We start from the raw sequence: 20,064 nt of genomic DNA, 5'->3' as shown, positions 1-20,064 counted from the left end.
AAAAAAAAAAAAAACCTTTATTGAACAACCAACCTGAGCCCTGGTTGCTTTCAGCTATCCAAGCCATTTTCCCAGCTTTGAGAGACTGAGTGAAGTGTTGAAAAAGTGGCAGTAAGGACTAAGCACCGGCAGAGCAAGGTTCAGAGAGCGAGCCTGGCACGGCAGCAGCGCCAGCCGGGGCAGGGCTTGGGCTACGGGCTCAGCCGCAAATACACCACGGCCAAAGACACTTAAACAGTGTAAATTAACTGCATTAAATCTGGTTCATGTATGAAATTTGTCCCAGTGTTTGATTTAAGTTGGTTTTAAAAATGAAAAAAAAACCCCCAACCTACAAAACCTTATTTATTTCAATTTTTTTTAAAAAAGAGATTTAAATGAACACATTATAATGTCTTCTATAGGAAACGCAAGCGATGCGCTGGCCGCCCGGGAGCAAGGGCTGCTCAGGTTCTCCTCTTCTGCAAACCCCCTTCGCTATCATTTACGGACAGGGCTGGAAACGCCGCAGAATTAGCACCAACAGGGGAAGAAAGCAGCAAATATTCCCCGGCACAGACACAACGGCCGTCCCCGCTTCCCCGCCCCGGCTCAGGATATATTTAGCATCCCGAAGGAGTAGGAGGTGGCAGGGATGCAGGCGAGCATCGCGCACCCACGTGCAGGCACCGCCGGTGCGCATCCCTGCCGCGCGCTCTGCACCCCGGAAATCATTTCCTAACTTTGAACGGGCTGGGGGGGAGGAAGGAGAGCCGCCTGCCCCGGCACCACTGGGAAAATCCAGGGATGCTTTTGGTGGTTTTCCTCCTCTTCCAGCTGCTGGTCGGGTTTTGCATGCCCTCGGCTGCAGGACGGTCCCGTACCAGCAGGTCTCTGTCCCAGCAGCCACAAACCAACATGCGTTACGCTCCGACATGCGTTTTTGGAAGCCGAAAATGACGTTTCATACAGGCTAAGAAAAATCTGGCCTCGCTCTGCTTTCAAGCACATCCTCAGCGTGAGAAACCTCAGCGGCTTTAACGGAGAGCATCCTCCAGCCACAGCCCCGGCGCAGACACCCGCGCCAGCCCTGCCACATCCTGGGATGCTCAGGCAGGTTGGGGAGCCTGCCAGCGATTAATTTGGCTTTAAAAAGGGAGGGGAAAAAGGCTGCAGCATTTTACAGGTCTGAATAACCCAAGAGGCTGTTGGAGCCGCTCGATGCAGCTGCGGGGCGGCGTGGCAGAGCGCTGGGCACGCCGCGGGACAGCAGGTTTCCCCGCCTGGCTTCGGCATCTGCAGGAGCCGGGATGCTTTCTCCTCCCCTCGGGCTTGCGACGGGGGTGAGGGTCTCTGCTCAGCCACCGCGGGGGGCACGGGCATGCGGCAGGGCTGCGGCGGATCGGCGGCGCTCGTGGCCGCGGGAGCCGGGTACCGTGTCCCGCCAGTGCCGAGCGCTGGCATCCGGAGCCAGGCATCACCCTGCTCCCGCGCCTCGTCTTGCAGAACGGGGTAAAGCGTGGCCCCAGAAGCCACCCCCCCGGGGGGGTTCTGCACAGCCAAAGCAGGGTGATGCTGCCGGCAGGCGGGTAAAGAGCCCGGCCCCGCGGATGTACGGGGACAGCAACCCGGCTGCAGCTCCATCAAATGCGGTTTAGCAGCTGCAAGCGGGACGGATCCTGCTCCCGTACATGTGCACAGTCCTGCTGACAACATGACTCTGCTGATGTCTGGCCACCCCACCTAGAGCTCCTTATTAATTTTCTATAAAAATACAAATAATTCCTCTTGTCTCTGTACTTGCTCCTGCTCCAGCACTCCAGAACCTGCAAATTATACCCAGGAGTGTGAGAACCGAGCAGCGCCTCCAAACCCACGGAGAGCCCAGCCCAAGCCGCTCCGCGTGGCCATTTTACGTCTAAAGACTAAAATATAACATCGTCTTACTCCACTGACATCGCATTGCATTACAGCTCCGTGCTGCTAATGCCACCGGGAAAAATCCCATTATAGCCGTTATGTTTCTGAAGTCTCAGCCTAAAGTTAATACGGTTTTACGGGAGCTTATACGGTTTTATGAGCCATCCTGTGAACCTGCAGCAAGTGATGCTCGGTGGCAAAACGCACGCCCTGCCAGGGAGCAGCTGGGGAGATGGAGACTCTCCTGCACACCCCGGGCTCCATCCTGCCTGGGGGGGTATTTTTGGGGTGCCGAGCCCTGGCCAGCACTCAGAGATGCTCAAGGAAACCCCGCTGCCCCAGCACCACCTCCCTGGTACCCAGGGATTTCCCCAGGGCACCCAGCGGGGATGCAGAAATATCCCAGTGCCTCTTCTGCGGGGAGGCTGGCTGGCAGCACCTCTCCGAGGATCTTGGCTCAGCCCTGAGCATCTCCGCTCAGCTCTTCCTCTTCAGCAAACCTCTCTGGTTTGTGCCCTCCTCTCCCTCCCCATCTCACGCTCCAAGCAGCGTCCCACTTGGGGCCGGTGTGGGTCCCCGTGCCTCCCCCAGGCTCTCACCTTGGCTTCCCATCCCCAGGGAGAACCGCTCACCGATCCCCGCCCCAGGATTCAGGAGCCCCAGCTCCCAGTTTGCTCTCAAGTGTTCAGTTCAGAGCACGTGGGACTTTGGAGCCCAAACCACAAAGGTGCTTCCGAAACCACAACCCTACAGGAACCCATTAACAGCGTCAAGAGGAACCAGTTTGGATGCGACCAATGCTGGGAAACGTGTTTGGCTCCAGCAGAGATGCTCTCCCTGTTCCAGCCAGGCATCCAAGGAATCCCCCAGCCCCTCCAGGTACACCCCAGCCCATCACCAGCACCCTCCGGTTCCTCCCCAGCCCCCCCCAGCCCCCCTGTGCCCCGGTGCTGGCTCCGTACAAGCAGCCAGAGCCAAGCGGGGCTGAAGCTGCCCGAGGGGTCGCGCAGACCCCCGAATTCAGCCTCTGCCGTGGCGGTGACGGCTGCCCCGAGCCCAGGGGACCCCGGGTCCTGCTCCCTGCCCGTGCTGCTGCAGCCACGCGCAGGAGGCAGCCCAGCTCCTGCCTGCACAAACCCGTCTCCTTCCTAAATCGCTATCGCACCCGAAGGAATTCCTGGGGGTGCCAGGGCCCCCGCGGCGGGGGGGCAGAGGGACACAGGCTCCCACATCCTGGGGCAACTAAGGGGGCTACATCAGACCTCCCCTTCCTCGCGCCCTGGCAGGGTTCAGGGCCCATCTGTGCCTACCCCATCACCCCGGACCCACGAATGACGCTCAAGGGTCTGACCCGTGCAGCAGAGCGGCATCCCACGGCCCAACCATCAGGGCAGGCAACTGGTGGCACCAGCAAAACATCTCTACGCACCAGTTTAAGCCAGTATCGGCTCTGGGCAATTCTTTTCACGCGTTCATTTTTATGTGGGTATTTCCATCCCCAGGTCGTCCAAGGAGGATGCAGCCAGGGCTCCCGCGCTGGGACCCAACCTCCTCCAGGGAGCTGGAGATGGTGGGTTTTGCTCATGCAAGGTGGCCTCAGTAAAGAGCAGCACCCAAAAGAGGGGTGCAGGGACCCCCCAATTTCCCTGGCTGGTCCCTAATGCCCCAAAACTTCACGCTTTACAAGTTACACGCATCCTGCGAGAGCATCCCTCGGAGAGGCAGCCAGGATTACCGGCTTTCAACGCTTTCTTTCGTCTTTCCTTTAGGCAAATAAAAGCCTGCTCCTCCCCTTCCCCTCCAGATTTCCACCCCAGAGCTGTTTTTCTCAGCACGACTCAGGCAATCCTCAGCCCCAGGCAGCGCCCAGACACTCACGTCCCTGCAAACAGCTGGGAGAAAAGGGACAATTAATATGGAGAGTTAAAAGCAAACGAGCGGAGGACGCAGCTACAATTTGGTCAGGCGTTCACTTCTGCAAAAACTAATTGCTGCCAGCAGAAATCAACACCAATCAAGCAAATTAAGTTGATTTCCAAATAAATACTACATGAGCTTCCAGTGCCTTGACCTGGGGAGTTACAGCAAAGCTGGTGCTTCCCTGGAGCATCTCCCGATGCCAGACATCTCTGGCTGGCGGCACCATCCATCGCCCGCCCCGTGCCCCTGACACTGTCCCCCTCTGATGCTCAAACCACCCAAGACAAGGAGCCCCCAGCCTCGGATTTGACCCTGAGCCAGCAAAACTCAAGGCACGACGGGGATTTTGGGAAGATGTTCCCTCTGAATGGGAAAGCCATCGCACCCAGCTGGCAGGCAGGACTTCACCCGGCGCGGGGACGGGCAGGAGTGAGGATGTGTCTCCGGAGGCAGAGCGTGCCCCTGATGCCCCGAGGACCCCCTTGCCCACACCTCCTGCCCAAAATACCCCTTTTGCCCCCATTCCTGGCCACCCCCTCGCTGCAGTATGCCCGTAAATATTTCATGGCTATTTAATTACTGATGCCGGCCGGTTCTCCGGTTCTGTTTGCTCCAGCCTAAAAACAGCCTCGTGCGTGAGTGCAGGCAGAGGGAGGCACAAAAACCCGGCCAAGGCCGTCCCGCGCCGGGAGCGTTCGCTCCCACGGATGGGTCTGCCCTGCCTTCCCACGCGGGCTTGGGGACGGTGCCCGGCTCCATCCCGGTCCTGCCCCCACCTCCCTCCGGAGGCGCTGCACATGCCAGGGGCTGGTACCCGTGGGAAAACTCAAGGTCCTCAAGTCCCCCAAAGCTCAGATGTGAGGTTGGTACGGTGAGGTTCAACCACACAACGCGGGTAAGGCACTGAGCATCTCTCGCGTGTGCCAGAGGGAGGAGAAAGCCCCTCGGGTCTCATCCAGGCAACCCCTGGAAGCGCCGGGCATCACGGTCCAGGCTGGGTGCTGGTCCCAGGACCGTGCCGTCCCCAGCTTCGGCCGTGTCTGAGCTCTCCTCACCACTGCACCCCCGGGGACAAGCAGCCCGACGGCTCGTAACCAGGATCCAGCCGAGGCCAAACAGAGCTGCGGATTTTTCCCGGTGCCTTTTTAGTAGGCGAGAAGCGAAACATCAAATATTTATATCCTCAAATCGCTGCTCAAATTCCCCAGGGAGACGACTCCGAGCTGCAACATCCAGCGAGACGCGGTGAGACGGCCCCGCCGGCGCCTCCTCCAGCGCATCCCGGGCTCGTCCTGCCCCGGCGGGTGACCCGGAGTGACAGTGCCTTGTCCCAAACCCGCAGCTACAGGCAGCGACGTCCCCCAGCAGGCATGGTGCCAGGGCTCAGCCCCCGGCAGCTCGCCTGCCTTCAGCCGCGCCAGGCTGGAAAAGCGGGATGAAACGGGCAGGGGAGGCTGGTCCAGCTTTCCTCCATCCTTCTGCCCACTGCTGGGAGAACCAAAGGAATCAAAGCAAAACGCGCGACAGATTTTAAAGGCAGAAAAGCCTCTTTTCGTCATCTCCTGCCCCTTTCCTGGCTGCAAACTCTCTGCGTCGGCATGCCTTCGGCACGGGATGCACGGGGCCCTTCGCTCCTCGCCCCTGGCATATCCCCGGCAGAGGAAAACCCGCCCCGGGGTCGCATCCTGACCACGCTTCGGTCCTGACTTGAAAATCATAGAGAAGCCCCTGTAAAGCACAGGGCCCCGAGGCTGCTGGCCGTGGGGACGATACCTTCAGCCCGCTCCATGAATATTTCAGTTTGTCAGCGCTGCCGCCTTGCGAGGAGGATAAAAATATCCCCAGGGCTGCGGGGATGCTGCCGGCACCATCCGAGGGACACAGCGTCACTCGGCAAAGCCAAAAAAGCCCGGGAGGGTCTGCTGATGGCGAGCCAGCGGCACCCCAAAGCGCAGACATGGAACCCAGCTATTTAAAGCATGTTGTTCCCTCCTGCAAATCCCATCGGAACAATCCCAGGTGGTGCTTTTATTCCCTCTGTCCTTATTTCGTACACACAGAATAAAATGTCCTTATTTCTTGCAGAATATTCTTGCTACATGCAGAATAAAACCTCGGTGTTTAAAGGCTTTATATTTACGTGCAGACATCCTGCTGCTTGGAAAAACATCTGCCCCGAGAGCCACCAAAGTGATGGCCATCCCAAAAGGCCACCGCTGTCCCCCGGGATGGGGGATACAGCCCGGGGATGCTCAGAAAGGACCAGGAGGGGAAAAAAAAAACAACCCAACCTCGTGCCATTCTGCGCACGGCTGCAAGAGCCTGTTTTATTCCTGATGGGAAAAAAACCCATATTGAGCTAATTCTGGAAAATTCACGGGGCTGTTTCAGCCGCCGGAGCGAGCGCCACGGCACGCTCGTGCCCATCGTCCCGTGACCTCGAGGTGAGGGTGTGAGCTCCTGCCAGCTTGGCCACTGATGAAACAGGTAAATAAATAAAAATAAAAAATAAAAGCGTTTCGCAGAGAGCGTCTTCAAAATGTTTTACAGCCACTTATTGATTTCACTTCCCTTTTTCCACCCCGTGAGATAAATATTATGGCCCCTTACAGACTGGGCGCAGTAATTCTCCTGAAGGTCAGGTACCGAGCGTGAGTCTGGGCTGGGACGAGCATCCCCAGTTCCTTCTACCTAGTGAAATGGCCTAAATAAAATAAAATAAATTTAAAAAATGTGCTCAGGACACAGAAGAGCGTGGTCTGCTCCGGTTGGCCCCGTCACCCTCACAGACCCCAGCGCCTGCGGGTGCTGCTGCTCTCCCCAGGGGGTCCCCGCTCGCCCCCAGCATCACAAGTGGAGCAGCAAAGGAATGTGGCAGCCCCCGGGAAACGGAGCTGAAGACCGGATTTGGAAAGGGAAGGAAATGCACTTGGCACCCGCACCTAACCCTGACCCTAACCTTAACCATCATCCTGACCCTCACCTTAACCCCAATCCTGATCCTGACCCTAACTCTGACCCTAACCCTGACCCTTATCCTGATCCTGACCTTAACCTTAATGCTGACCCTGACCCGTCCCCGCACAGATAACCCCTGTCCCTCTGTCCCTCGGCTGCAGACGGCCACACACTCGCGAGTGCCGGCTGCGGCCACCTCACCAGAACGCAGGGCTGCTCCTGCCGGTCCCCTGCCTGTCCCCTGCCTGTACTTCCGGCAGCTGCTGGCAGACCCACGGATATTTTTTTCCTTTCGGCTGCCTTCTTTCTTTTTTTAAGGAAAACGCACCACCAAAAGCAGGAAAAGCCGCCAGGGGCTGGGACCCCCCCACACCCTTCTCCCCACATACTCCGTGGGGTGGCTGGGGCAATGTCACCGCTGTCCCCTCTGTAGCCCCGGCCCAGCCCGCCATGCCCACGGGGGTGTGCAGCCACCAGGCACTGCTGGGAGGAGGGACACGGGCTGGCTGCCGCCACCACCACGTGCAAACTGCCCCCGACATCCCCGTCTCCCCCCGAGGGATGACCTCCACACGCAGCGCTGACCCCAGCCCCGGGGCAGCATCTGGCCCGCCGGTCCCCAGCCCTGGACTCAGGGTGCTGGCACTGCACGGTGATGGTGTCCCACTGGGCTCTGGTGACGAGCAGGAGGGGACACCCCTGGGACCCTGGAGGGTTACGGCGCATGTACTCCGGGGAGCCTCTCCCAGGGGAGACAAAACACCGGTTTCTATTATTATTCCTTTTATTTTTTTCCTATTATTATTTTCACTTATTATTCCTTATGGCCATTAATTACTCTTCTTTTCCATTAATTATTCATATTTGCCATTAATTATTCCTCATTTCTATGTATTATTCTTCATTGCCATGTATTATTCCTTATTTCCATTTATTATTCTCTATTTCCATCTATTATTCCCTGTTTCCATCTCCTACTCCCTGTTTCCAGCCAGCTGGAGAGGGCTGCTCGGGGCTCTGCAGTGGGGAAGAGGGATAAAACATCAGCCCGCGCTGGGACCCACGGAGCTGGGCCGAGGATGAGGATGGTCCCCGAGCTCCCGCCGAGCCCTGCAGAGGCTCCAGCCACCCCATCCCAGCGCTGAGCAAAGAGGGGGTCATGTACCGCCCCCCCAGTTAAAACCCAGCCCGAAGAGCCTGGCAGCATGGGCAGCTCTGCAGGCAGCAGACGTGCCGGGTACCGACAGAGCCTCCCAGCTGCCCGTCACGAGCCGGCGTCGCAGCGAGCCCCTAAGAGGATTAGGGGTTTAGAGGCTCCCAGCCCCGCGGCCGCCGTCCCCGCTCCGCAGGCTGCGAGTCAGGCGCTGCAGGGAGCCCGGCATGGCCCCACACTCCCGGGGGATGCGGGAAGGAGGATGCTCGCCTCAGCGGCGGCACCATTTTGAAGCCGAGCGTGTGTGCGGTGCCCAGCTCACGTCTCCCGCGCGGTGGTGGTGGGACCTGGGACTGGCCCTGCCCTGCAGCCCCCCGGCCGCGGGTGGGAGACGTGTCAGACCCCCTCGGTGCATCCGGAGAGCAAACCCGGCCCGACACAGATGTAAGGAGAAAATCACACGCTCTGTCCCCAAAACAGCCTCCTCCTGCCACTCCCCCGAGGGAGGCAAGCGCCAGTCTCCCAGCGCTCCCACACTGTGTTCCCACACCGCGTTCCCTGTACCATGTTCCCTATATCACACTCCCGCACCGTGTTCCCGCACCGTGTTCCCACACCGCGCTCCCGCACTGCGCTCCCGCACCACGTTCCCACGCCGCGCTCCCACGCCGCGCTCCCGCGCCGCGTTCCCGCGCTGCACTCCTGTACGGGATTCCCATGCCATGCTCCCGCACCAGATTCCTGTAGCACGTTCCCAAACTGCGTTCCCGCACCGCATTCTTGCGCCACGTTCCTGCCACCGTGCTCCCGCACCGAGCTGCTGCACACCCTTCCCGCCCCACGTTCCCGCACTGCACTCGCTCTCGCACCACGTTCCCGCACCACGCTCCCGCGCAGCCGCCGCAGACCCGTGACAGTGCCTTGTGGCCATCCCAGCCCCGTGCCCGTACGCCGGGGCCGTGTGACAGCACCGCGGCCGAGGCAGGAGCCACCGGCCACCTCCATTCCGGCCGAGGATCCAGAGCCGGCGGGGCGTCCCTTGTCACCATGGGGGATGCGGCGAGGGGGGACACGGGGGATGCCAGCGAAAGTCCGAGCCCTCGGCTCCAGGACGGGATGCTGAACCCGACGCCCCGGCCGTGCCGGTGCCCCAGCGCCGCGCTGGGAAGGAAGAAATAAATAAATCCCCCCCCAGCTGCAAAATCTCCAGGAATTACACAACAGCCACCACCAAACCCTGGGCCTGGCTCCACGTCAGCACACGCGGGCATCCCCGCGGGCACGGCCCCTCCGCCTGCACCCCGATGTGTCCCCCTGCGCCCTGCCTGCCCCCCTGCCCCCCAGCCAGCCAGGGCCACCCATGGGTGCTGGGGGGACCAGCAGCAGGGCTGGGGTACCCGGACAGCGGGTGTCCCTGTGGCCCAGCCCGGGGACACAGGGAATGGCAGGTGCAGGCAGGGTGAGGGCAGGGGCAGGCAGGGAAGTAGTGGATAAAGGGGGCAGGGCAGGGACAAGGGGGACAGGGTGCATGCAGGAGGACAAGCAGGGGTTAACCAGCAGGCAGGGTGCTGCAGGCAGGGGAGGAGGCAAGGAATGGGCAGGGAGGAGGCGAGGTGTGGGCACTGGTGCAGTGGGGCGGGCAGGGAACAGGCAGGATGCGGGCAGCAGGGCAAGGGGCATACAGGGAGCAGGAAGGTTGAGGGCTGGGAGCACAGGCAGGGGGGCAGGCAGGTTGCAAGCTGGAAGCAGGGGCAGAAGGGTGGGCAGAGCGAGGGCAGGAACAGGGGCAACAGGAAGAGGGCAGGGAGCAGGCAGGGTACAGGAAGGGAGCAGGAGCAGTGGGGCTGGCAGGAAGCTGTCAAGTAGATGGGCAGGGGATGGGCAGGGGCAGTGGGGTAGGCAGGGTGCAGGCAAGGTACAGGATCAGGTGCAGTGAGGCAGGTAGGGGAGCAGGTGGCAGTTGGGCAGTGGGGTGGCAGGGCACAGGCAGGGTGCAGGCAGGGGAGCAGGCAAGGTGTGGGATATGGGGCAGTGGGGCAAGCAGGGCTCAGGTAAGGAAGCAGGCAGGGAGCAGGGGCAGTGGGGCAGGCAGGGAGTGCGCCTTGTGGAGTGGCAGTGGGGCAGGCAAGACACAGGTGGGTGCAGGATCAGGGCAGTAGGGCAGGCAGGGAGCGGGCAGGGAGCAGGGGCAGTGTGGTGGATAGGGAGCAGTCAGAATGCAGGCAGTGTGGGATGGAGGCAGAGGGGCAGGCAGGGAGTGGGCAGGGAGCACGGGCAGCAGGGCAGGCAGGGAGGGGCAGGATGCAGGGGCAGTGGGGCAGGCAGGACATGGGTAGGGTGCAGGACCAGGGCAGCAGGGCAGGGAGGGAGCAGGGGCAGTGGGGCAGGCAGGCCACAGGTGGAGCTGTAGGGCAGGCAGGGAGCAGGCAGGATGCTGGCAATGTGCTGGATCGAGGCAGTGGGGCAGGCAGGGAGCGGGCAGACTGCAGGTAGAGCGTGGGATGAGGGCAGTGAGGCAGGCAGGGTGCTGGATGGGGGCAGTGGGGCGGGCAGGGAGCAGGCAGGAGGCAGGCAGGGTGCAGGATGGGGGCTGTGGGACGGGTAGGGCGCGGGCAGGGCCCGTCCCCATCCCTACCTGCCCACGGTCTGGTTGGCGAGCTGGCGCATGCGGTTGAATTGCTTCTTCATGGTGGCGGCGGCGCGGGCGCCCCTTACGCGGGCAGGGCGGGCAGCACGGGCAGGGCGGGCAGCGCGGGGCCGCGGGCCGCCCCTCCCGCATCCTCGCCCGGCGCGCAGCCGGGCCGGGCCGAGCCGAGCCGAGCCGGGCCGAGCGGGCCCGCCGCCCCTGCGCGGCTCCGCGCCTCCGCCTGCGCTCCGCGCCCCCCGCTCCGCTCCGCGCCGCACCGCCCCGCACCGCCCCCGGCCGCGGCGGCGCTGGGAAATGTAGTCCGGGGCCGTCCGCCCCGGCGGGCTCTGCCGGGGGGGGGGGCCTTGGAGCGGGCCTGGCCCCGGGCATCCCCCCGGCATCCTCTGGCATCCCCTGGCACGGCCCCAGCATCCCCTGGCATCCCACTGGCATCCCCCAGCTTCCCCTGGCATCCCTTTGCATCCCCCAGCATCCCTTGACATGGCCTCAGCATCCCTTGGCATCCCCCCCAGCACCCCCCATCTCTGCTCTCCGGAGTCCCAGGGATTTGGGGTGCTCGGGGCTGTGACAGGTTTAAACAGCATCTCGTTGCTGCGCATCCCTGGGCAGCACCAGGTGATCCGGAGCCTCCGGGCAGGGCAGCAGGAGCCGGTCCCAGCTGGGACAGGGCTGGGGTGGCCGGGGGACCTTGCCGCTGGCTGCTCTGCGCTGCCTGGGCTCTGCAGATCCCGGGGTGAAGGTGGGGTGATGCTCAACCACACCATGACCCTGCTGCCTGCCCAGGGCCTGCACGGTGCTGAGCCTCGACAGGGCTGCTCTGCCCATGCTGGCATCGCTCCTGGTTTGAAGGACACTTGATTGATTTAACTTCTCTGTAGCATCCTGGTGTGGAATAAAAAAAATTTAAGGCACTGATTCCTGTGACGACATGAAACCTGCTTAGGAAAAGCCCCGATGATGCCTCTGAAGGCACTCGCAGATTCCCCATCCCACCCTCCCTGTCCTGCATCTGGATCCAACCCTCGGAGATGTGCTCGGAGGGTAGAGCTGCCTGCAGACGTGGCCCCGCACTGGCAGGGCTGTGCGAGCGGCCGCTCTCTCCCATGGCAGCTCAGGCAGCAGAGCCCTGGGTGGCCCCTGCCCCAGGCTACGAGCTCTGCTTTGAAACCCCGTTACCCCCAGACCTTTTCCATATGTCCATGTTTCGCTCTGCTAAAATGGGGTCAGGAAACCTGCGCTCACTGTTGGACCTTGCAAAGCATCTGCTCCATCGCAGCGCCACGGCCCTCGGCCTCAGTCTTCCCATCTGCAAAATGGGGCTAGAAAGGTGCTCCCAGGATTTTTAGAGCCTCTGTTTGGACTGATGCGATTTTCCGGTAGTCAGCAGTTCCCATGAGCTTCTAGGCATGCTGTCAATCATCCCCCAAAATAAGACGATGGGATGCTGCAGCTGCTATTTCGGTCAGTTCAAACAAACCCCCAAAATAGCGTTTCCCCTGCCGGCTCCAGAGTGATGCTCAGAGAGGGCAGCACACGCTGCCCGCCAGGCACACGGAGGGCTGCCAATGCACACGGGCACGCGGCCGTTTGCGGAGCACAGTTCCTTAAAAAAACTGATCCAGCCTCAGCCATGCTCCTTCCAGCTCTCCGAAAACCCAGGGAATAAATAAATCAATGCTTTTCTAATGAAAAAAAGCCAAGAAAATTTGCATTAATGAGGAGCAGAAGCTGCCCTGGGTGGACCATGCTAGGGGCAGCGCGTGCTCGCTCCCCAAGTTGTGCTGCACTGGGGACCATGCCGCAGCCCCTCTGCTCGGTGCCATCTGAGGACATTCCCAGGCTTTTTTGGTTTTAATTATTAGCAAAATAATGGTCCTTCCTCCCTGCTACCATTTTCTTCCAAAACCTGCACCAGGTCCCCATGCCCGCCTCCCTAGTCCCAGCGTTTGGGCAGCTGCCTGCACTGCCTCTCTCACAAGCTCCTCAAAGCAGGCAGCTCCCAGGGACGTTTTACCGGGCGTCTAACGCACAGGGCTTACAAACGCTTACAGGGTTACGGGCAAACCCGTAACAACCCCCTGGAGCTGTTTGGGGAAGAGCAACGACGCGCTCCGTTAATATTCAGCACTGAGGAGCGATGATGGGCATCTTAAGTGACTGAAACCCCCCTGAGACTGCCAGGAGGTGCAAAGCAGGAGTAATATCGGTGGGAATAGCATCGCTCACAGAAGCCCCAGGCTCCATCCCGATTTTGTGCCGTCACTTCCCCTGCCCTACAACACAGCTCCTTGCCCTGACCTGACCTGATGGGGGCTGCACCGGGCTGCCCCAGCAGGTGAAGCCCAAGCCCAGTGTCTCCCAGTCCATGGGATTTTGCATCACCCCAGGGATGAGGTTTGGGTCTGTCACCCTCTGTGCCTGGGCAGGTTGTGCAGGGACTCCCCGGTGCAGGAGGGCATGGTCTGATGGAAGAATATCCCAGTTTCAGGGCTCACAGGCTGCTGGTGAGGGATCTGCCGCTAAATTTGGCTGTCATCACAGGAGGGCTGAGATCGGGTACCGTGGGCTCACTCTGATGCAGGGGAAGGTGGCTGAGCTCCCCGGCTGGGCTGGGACACACCAGGAGCAATCGCAGTGGCAGCTCCAGCTCCGCTCGGTCATTCCTGAGCATCTCCATCCAGTGGGATGGGGGGGAGGGACCCGGGCTCCCGCTGCAGCAACCCACAGCCTCTGACGGTGCACCAGTGTGGGGTCTTCCTCTGGGGCTGTGCCCCTGGGCAGCGGGTGGGGGGGCTGCACCCGGGGTGCTGTCCCTCCCTGTGCTGCTGTGAGGCTTTCGGTGCATCACAGGGCACAACCTGTCTTAGGATCCAGGAATGTTTTGCAGCCAGGGAGCTCCTGGAATCTCCCCTGGCATCAGCTGGGGCAGACTCAGTGCTTCCTCTCTCTACTTGCCCACTCTTAGTTGCACCGTTACCATGGGATGGCCGAAGCCGACGTTTTCTGGGGTGTCTGGGCATGGATACAGGGAATTCTGGCTCCTTTGAAGAGGTACAGAGAACTGCACAGTTCAGAGCTGTGGTTCCCACCGTGTGATGTCTTGAGACACTGCCGGAGAGATGGTTTACAACCTTCCATTGGAGTAGGAAGGGTAAAACTCACGGACACAACCCTGGGAAAAACCCTGTAGGACACAGTAATGGTGCCCACCTTCTCCTGGCCCAAAAGCAGCTTCAAAACACCATGTCAGGGCTGATTCCTCCTGTCTTCACCAATGCAGTGATGCCAGTAAGGGCAATCTGACCACCCCAGCTTGCTTCTGGCTTTAACCCTCTGGCCTTGTACACACGGTGACGGAGCTATGCCTCCTGTCCACCCCCCCGTCATCTCAGTGCCGTTGAACCTTCAAGATCAGATAGCGTCGGCCCAGATGGGTCAAAGCAAATTAGCATCAAAGCGAGCCATTTCAGTGGAAAACCATATGATAGTTAGCAGCCCTGACGTGAACCGGGCGCTGGCCCAGTTGCCCCTACCCACAGGTGCAGTGCAGGCTCCTCCTGACCCACATCCATCCGTCCGTGACCAGACCTGCTCCCAAAACACGTCACCAGCAAATGGCACATCCCACCGTGCCTCTTCTCCATCTTTGGCAGGGGCTGTGCTTGGGCTACACAGTGTGACTGTAGGAAGGGCGATAGCCCCTGCTGTGTCGATGACAGCCCCGTGAGCACCGGGGATGCTCTCTCCCAGCAGCGATGAAGCTAATGTCCTTTCTGCAGGCTGATAAGTTCCCCTGCGAAAGGGCTTTAATCTTATTTCCCTGTTTTCTGTTCCAGGAGGCGGAGATAACGAAGGGCGTGATGGAAGCGGTGCCTGTGCGGTGCTCGCAGCAGGACGACAGGAGGGAAGGGAGGCGGGGAGCAGGGGAAGTGGCCGGAGCGGTCGCAGTAGGGTCCCAGCCCCTGTCATTTGGTTAGCGGGCACCTGCCAAACCTGGCTGGCACCCGCCGTCCTGCAACGGCCACCAAACCCCTGTGGCCGAGCTGCTGCTGGAGCACGAGCCTTCATCCTCTGCAGGACACCGTCCCCCAAAAACCAGGAGGCATCGGAGTCTCCGCTTTCTGGTTTATTCCTGTGCAAGTGTAAATAACCATTCGGGCACCAAGCAGCATCAAAGGAGCACATTCCTCGGGCCTCGCTGTAATCCCGACTGTGCTGCAGCCCTCTCTTCCCCGCGCCCGCTCCGATTTGGCCGCTGCCGCCTGGCACGCTGCCGTGGCCCTGAGGCCACTTGCTGAGGGAAGGGCAGCTCCGCTCCACCTGCCATCTGCTTACCTGGCTCAGCACCGCCTGTCCCACCGCGTTGCATATGGCACCAGAGCTGCCCCTTTTCGGATGGGTAAGGAGCGATGCTGCTGCTCGGGGCCGTGCCGGTGGCTCCTGCGGAGGGTCCAGCTCCCGGCTCCCTCCTGCTTCCAGTGCGCAGGGATCCCTCCCTGCCTCGATGGCAACACGGATGCCAGGGGTTAAATCCTGGAGAGGGGACCTGGCCGACGGCGCAGGAGGCGAGCACATGGCCAGAGCCCCTTGTTCCCAACCGAAAGCCCTACGGGTCGGTCGTACGGGTGCGCAGGGCACAGAGCCCCACTCTGCCCTCCCCAGCTGGGGGAGGAAGGGGCAGGCGGCCCCGAGCCCCAATCCCAGGACCTGTTACCTTTTAGAGAAACACAGAGGATGGGAAGCCCCCGGCGGAGGTGCTCCCTGTCCCCAGGGAACGTCCCATCCCATCTGCAGGGACACAGTGCCGGTGCCAGGTCACCAGCCGGCTCCCGGGGTGCATCTCTCCCAGATGCGCGCGGGGGGGATGTAAGCATCGCCCTCAGCCGCGTCGAGTGCAAGTGCTATTTTCTCCCTTTCTTGGAATTAACATATTTTAACGAGGTTTGTAGATGTGGTAAATACACACACGCACAAAGCAAAGGAACAGCGTGTCCTGGATAAGGACGTGGTGTGTTTGCAAGGTGGCAGAGGAGCAGGGATTTTTATCTCCTCTCCATAATTATTGCAGGAATGGTGAACAGCAGGACGGGATGGTTTCAGGGCAGTACAGCTGTTCTAAGAAATCCCATGTATTTTACATCCTTTAAATGATTTTCATCCCAACTCACTAATGTCCCTGCTGGGATGCCCATCTCACTAACAGGGAAAATGGGAGCAAGGCAAGGCTCAGCTAATTTTCCATGTGCACGGTGCAAGATTTGCCCTCTCCAAACATTCTTTAAAAATAGAGGCACGTTTACCAAGAACCAGGAGCAGGACTAGTGAAACTGGTCCCACTAGGGGCGAGGGTTCAGGGGCAGCAGTGATCCAGAGCACAGAATTGCACCCTTTGTCCATAATCCAGACCCGCTACAAGCTGTACAAACCGATCCTCCCTGCTGCAGCCGGCCTTGCTCTCCAGGGAATTACAGGGAGGGATTAATGCTGTGTAATTAAGCAAGCGGAGGGCGTATGGGAAGCACCTGGTGCGGCTGTAAATCCGCCACGGCTGCCCCTTGCTCCCCGTGCCCGGCCGTGGCCGACACACATTGGACAGGCAGCATGGGGAAGCAGGGGGAAGATTAAAAATTAAAACATTACAGGAACATTTTTTGGTTCAATCACAAACACGGCGCTTGAGATCGTTTCCTACGGCGGTGATGAATTTCCACCCGTCGGTGATTCATCCGGCTTATTTGATTTACTGTGCGGCAGCAGGGGCGTACATGCACCCATGGACCACGCTCTATCAGTGCGTGTCTCCAGCCAAGTATTAACAGATATCTGGGCTGTCTTCTCGCCCGGCTCTCCTGGGCTGAGTGACCTTCAGGGCATGCCCGCCTTTGATGTGCGTCGCTTCGGAGCAGGATTGGTCCTGCAGGCACTTCAAACACAGTCTACTTTCGTTTGCCTTCCGTGCAATCTCTGATTAACAGGCAAAATGTCTGTGTCTGGGATTTTTCTGACCACTGAAGGAATCAAAATGAAGGCTGGCAGTCCTTCATTAACCGCCACCCTTTCTGCGGCTGTTCCCAACGCTGGGATCGCGCTCCACTCTCCTTTGCCACTGCTGTACAGATCCCCCGCATGTTGCCACTGTGTTAAAACTAAACCCAGGGTAGACTAGAAGCAAGCTGATGATTACATTTATTGAATGCCATTGGGAATTACTTCATCTTCCTGCTTGAATTATTACTTGGCAAGATGGAAACAGGAGCACCTGCCTGCCTCTCGCGCTTGCAGCAGGACCCGTCCCCAGTGTCCCACAGGGCTCCCAGACACCTTTGAGATGTTTCATGGACTTTAGGACCAGGAGAAATGTGCTGGCACTGGAGAAAGCCTCATTGCCTCATCCTCCTTGTGGCCATGGAAAACCAGACCAAGCCATCTGCTTGATTTAACCGTGACATGTAGATGGGTGAAGGAAGAGCCCGATGCTCCTCCAGTGCTGAACCCTCAAAGGGTGCAGGGTATTTTAAAGCCCAAAGCCGTGCTCAGTGCTCATCCCCCCAGGGCTATCACCAGGAGCTAAGACCACAACATGCTGATGCTATCTATCTCCAACGAGCAGCCACCATGGCGGGTGGCTCGGCCAAGGACCTCAGTTGAGGCACAGCACGAGGATGGCGAGCGGGCAAAGAGGACCTGCTCCATGGCCTTGCCTGCCTCACGCTGGAGAAAGCCCTGGGACCAAATAAAACACATTTCTATTACTGAGACAAATCAAACCATGCCTCTCCTACACACCAGAGCAGGTCTGGGTTGGTAGGTGGTGTAAAATTGGATTTTCTCAAGGGATCCCAGAGCAAACCCCAGAAATGAACCCCCAGGAGTGTGAGAGGGCTCTAGCATCACTCTGCCATGGAGCTACACCCCAGTGAGAGAAGATCACAGCGATGACAAATGACAGTCGCCCTGTAATTACGGCCAGACTCCAATGCAGCGAGTACTGCTGCATTATTAAGAGCAACCAGAAATACTCCCAGATTAGTCATTAGCTGGCCCGTGTTACGCAGCAAGCGGCCACCGGGGCTGTCTCACCCCTGTGCTTGCAGAGAGGAAAGGGGCAGAGATTAAAATGGTTTGCAGCTATTTTTACGCATCCTTCATTTTGCGTGGTCGAGGCCCCGGTGTGAGTGGAGCACCTCCAGAGTGCCCCAGCTTTGGGGAAAATTGCATTAGGATAAAATTAATTGCCTTAGTGTAGTGTAACAGCTTACTCTAAGCCAGCAGAGCCGAAGCAATGCACGAGATCAGGGGGACCCACGGGCATAGATTTGCTTCATACCCAAGGTGGGATCTGGGCATCAGCCTTGAAAAATGGCTTCAACGTGAAGGGTGCGAGAAAGGAAGCTATGGAGGTAGGGTGGGCTCCACAAAGCCCAGGCTGAAACCATGCACAGTATAACAGCTACCCAGCAGTGCTGCCACGAAGGCTGTGTTTGAAAGCCTGTGGACCAGAAGTCTCCAGAAATGTTGTCTGCCATCTTCATTAATGACACGGATGATGGGGCAGGGAGCACCCTCAGCAAGCTGGCAGATGACACCAAGCTGGGAGGAGTGGCTAATGGACCAGAGGGTCGTGCTGCCATCCCCAGGGACCTGGGCAGGAGGAGGAATGGGCTGAGAGAGACCTGGTGAAGGTCAGCAAGGGGAAGTGCCAAGTCCTGCCCCTGGGGAGGGCACCATGGACATGCTGGGGCCACCCAGCTGGAAAGCAGCTTGGCAGAGATGGCCCCAGGGGTCCTGGAGGACACCAAGCTGACCACGGGCCAGCAATGCACTCTAACAGCAAAGGCCACCAGCCTCCTGTGCTGCATTAGGCAGAGCATCACCAGCAGATCAAGGGAGGTGATCCTGCCCTTCTGCTCAGCCCTGGTGAGACACATCTGGGTGTCGTGTCCCACAGTGGGCTCCCCAGTACAAGACAGACAGAGAGAGTTCAGCAAAGGCTAAAGACCTGGAGCATCTCTCCGACGAGGAGAGGCTGAGCTGGGATGGTTCAGCCTGGAGAGGAGATGGCTCAGGGAGATCTTATCCATAAGATAAATAGATAAATGCTTGATGGAGAGGGGTAAAGGAGACAGGGCCAGACTCTTCTCTGAGCTGCCAAGTGACGAGAGGCAACAGGCATAAATTAAACATAAAAAAATACTATTTTACTGTGAGGGTGCTTGGACATGGGAAGAGGTTGCTCAGAGAGGTTCTGGAGTCTCCATCCTTGGAGATATTCAAAGCCCAACTAGACGTGGCCTGGAGCAGCCTCCTCCCGCGGGCCCTGGAGCAGGGGCTTGGAGCAGATGACCTCCAGAGGTGCCTCCAGCCTCGGCAACTCGGTGTTTCTGCGGCTGTGAGCCCCAGCCAGACCCGATTCCCAGCCGTGCCGTGGGTCCACTCCCCTTTTGATACCGACTGCAGAGAAGCGCTAGCTGAGAGACAGGAACAACCATTACGATTGCCTCCAGCAGATCTTCCTAGATCTAATAACCCAGACAGTTTATTGACTTCTTTATTTAACTGGAATCATCTTCTCTCACTTCTGCGCTGCCGTGTTTGCCTCGCAGCTTTTCCAAATACACATCTACACTGAAAAATACCCCACAAGCATAATTTCTTCTAATTCCTTGAATCTACCCCTCTGATATATTCTGGGTCTGATCCAGCAACACGACCATTTAATTGAGCAATGCTTCTCCCATCCCCATGCAGAGCTGCAGCGTGGCAGGCAGGAGCCGGGCTCCATCCTGGCTCTGGGACTGGGCACGGCTGGGGCCACATGTCGCCCTGCACCCTGGGAGCATCCAGCCAAAGTGGGCCAGGCATGGGCTGCTCTGCTCCTCGATTGCTTTTACACTTTATTTCTGCATGATTTTCGTCCCAAACCATGACTTTCAATTAAAATCCAAAGGCTCTGGCAATCTCCAAGTGGATTTTGAATTTTTTTTAGAAGTCAAAATATTCTCTCTTTTTTGGTTCATGTCATATGAGTCCATCCATGTGGGTTTTTAGCTGACCCATCCATAGTATTTTAGGTTTTGGGGCAGAAAGGTCTCACCGACTGCTCCTGAAGGGATCCCAAACCTTGCAGCAGCTTGCTTCTCTACAGACCTCTGCCCTGCAGAAGCCCTTATGAGACAATCACTAGAAAGATGGGCAAAGTATCAACGGGTTTGGGTTCATATGAAGCGGTTTGGGCTCACTTTAGGTCCCAGCCCCAAAAAGTGCAGAAGTGGCCGCTCCAAAGCCCATCCATGCTCTTCCCTCCTGAGGTGTCTTCATGAAAAATGTCATTAAGCTGCTAAAAGTTTAGTCAACAACTTCTACCTTTCCCTTTTTTTTCTGCATATTTGACAAGACGTACTACATTGTGGGTCTTTTGGTTTAATTTATTCTGTAGATTATGAAAAGAAACTTAAAGCAAAGTTCCATTATGTAGTTCAAGAAGACA

General features: G+C 58.7%; 1 protein-coding gene across 2 annotated transcripts in view; it reads right to left on the bottom strand.

Annotated features, from left to right (window-relative positions):
- Positions 1 to 10,816, bottom strand: part of ARHGAP44 (Rho GTPase activating protein 44) — a 29,059-nt gene extending 18,243 nt beyond the window's left edge. For both annotated transcript variants that reach the window (XM_054846573.1, XM_054846574.1), the window contains exon 1: positions 10,566 to 10,816. In XM_054846573.1, coding sequence (XP_054702548.1) covers positions 10,566 to 10,618 — 53 coding nt within the window. In that variant the 5' untranslated portion in view covers positions 10,619 to 10,816. The remainder of the gene's footprint in view (positions 1 to 10,565) is intronic.
- Between the last annotated feature and the right edge of the window lie 9,248 nt (positions 10,817 to 20,064).

This window comes from Grus americana, chromosome 18, assembly GCF_028858705.1.
Source record: "Grus americana isolate bGruAme1 chromosome 18, bGruAme1.mat, whole genome shotgun sequence".
Classification (NCBI taxonomy): domain Eukaryota; kingdom Metazoa; phylum Chordata; class Aves; order Gruiformes; family Gruidae; genus Grus; species Grus americana.
This window is presented reverse-complemented; position numbering and strand designations above follow the sequence as displayed.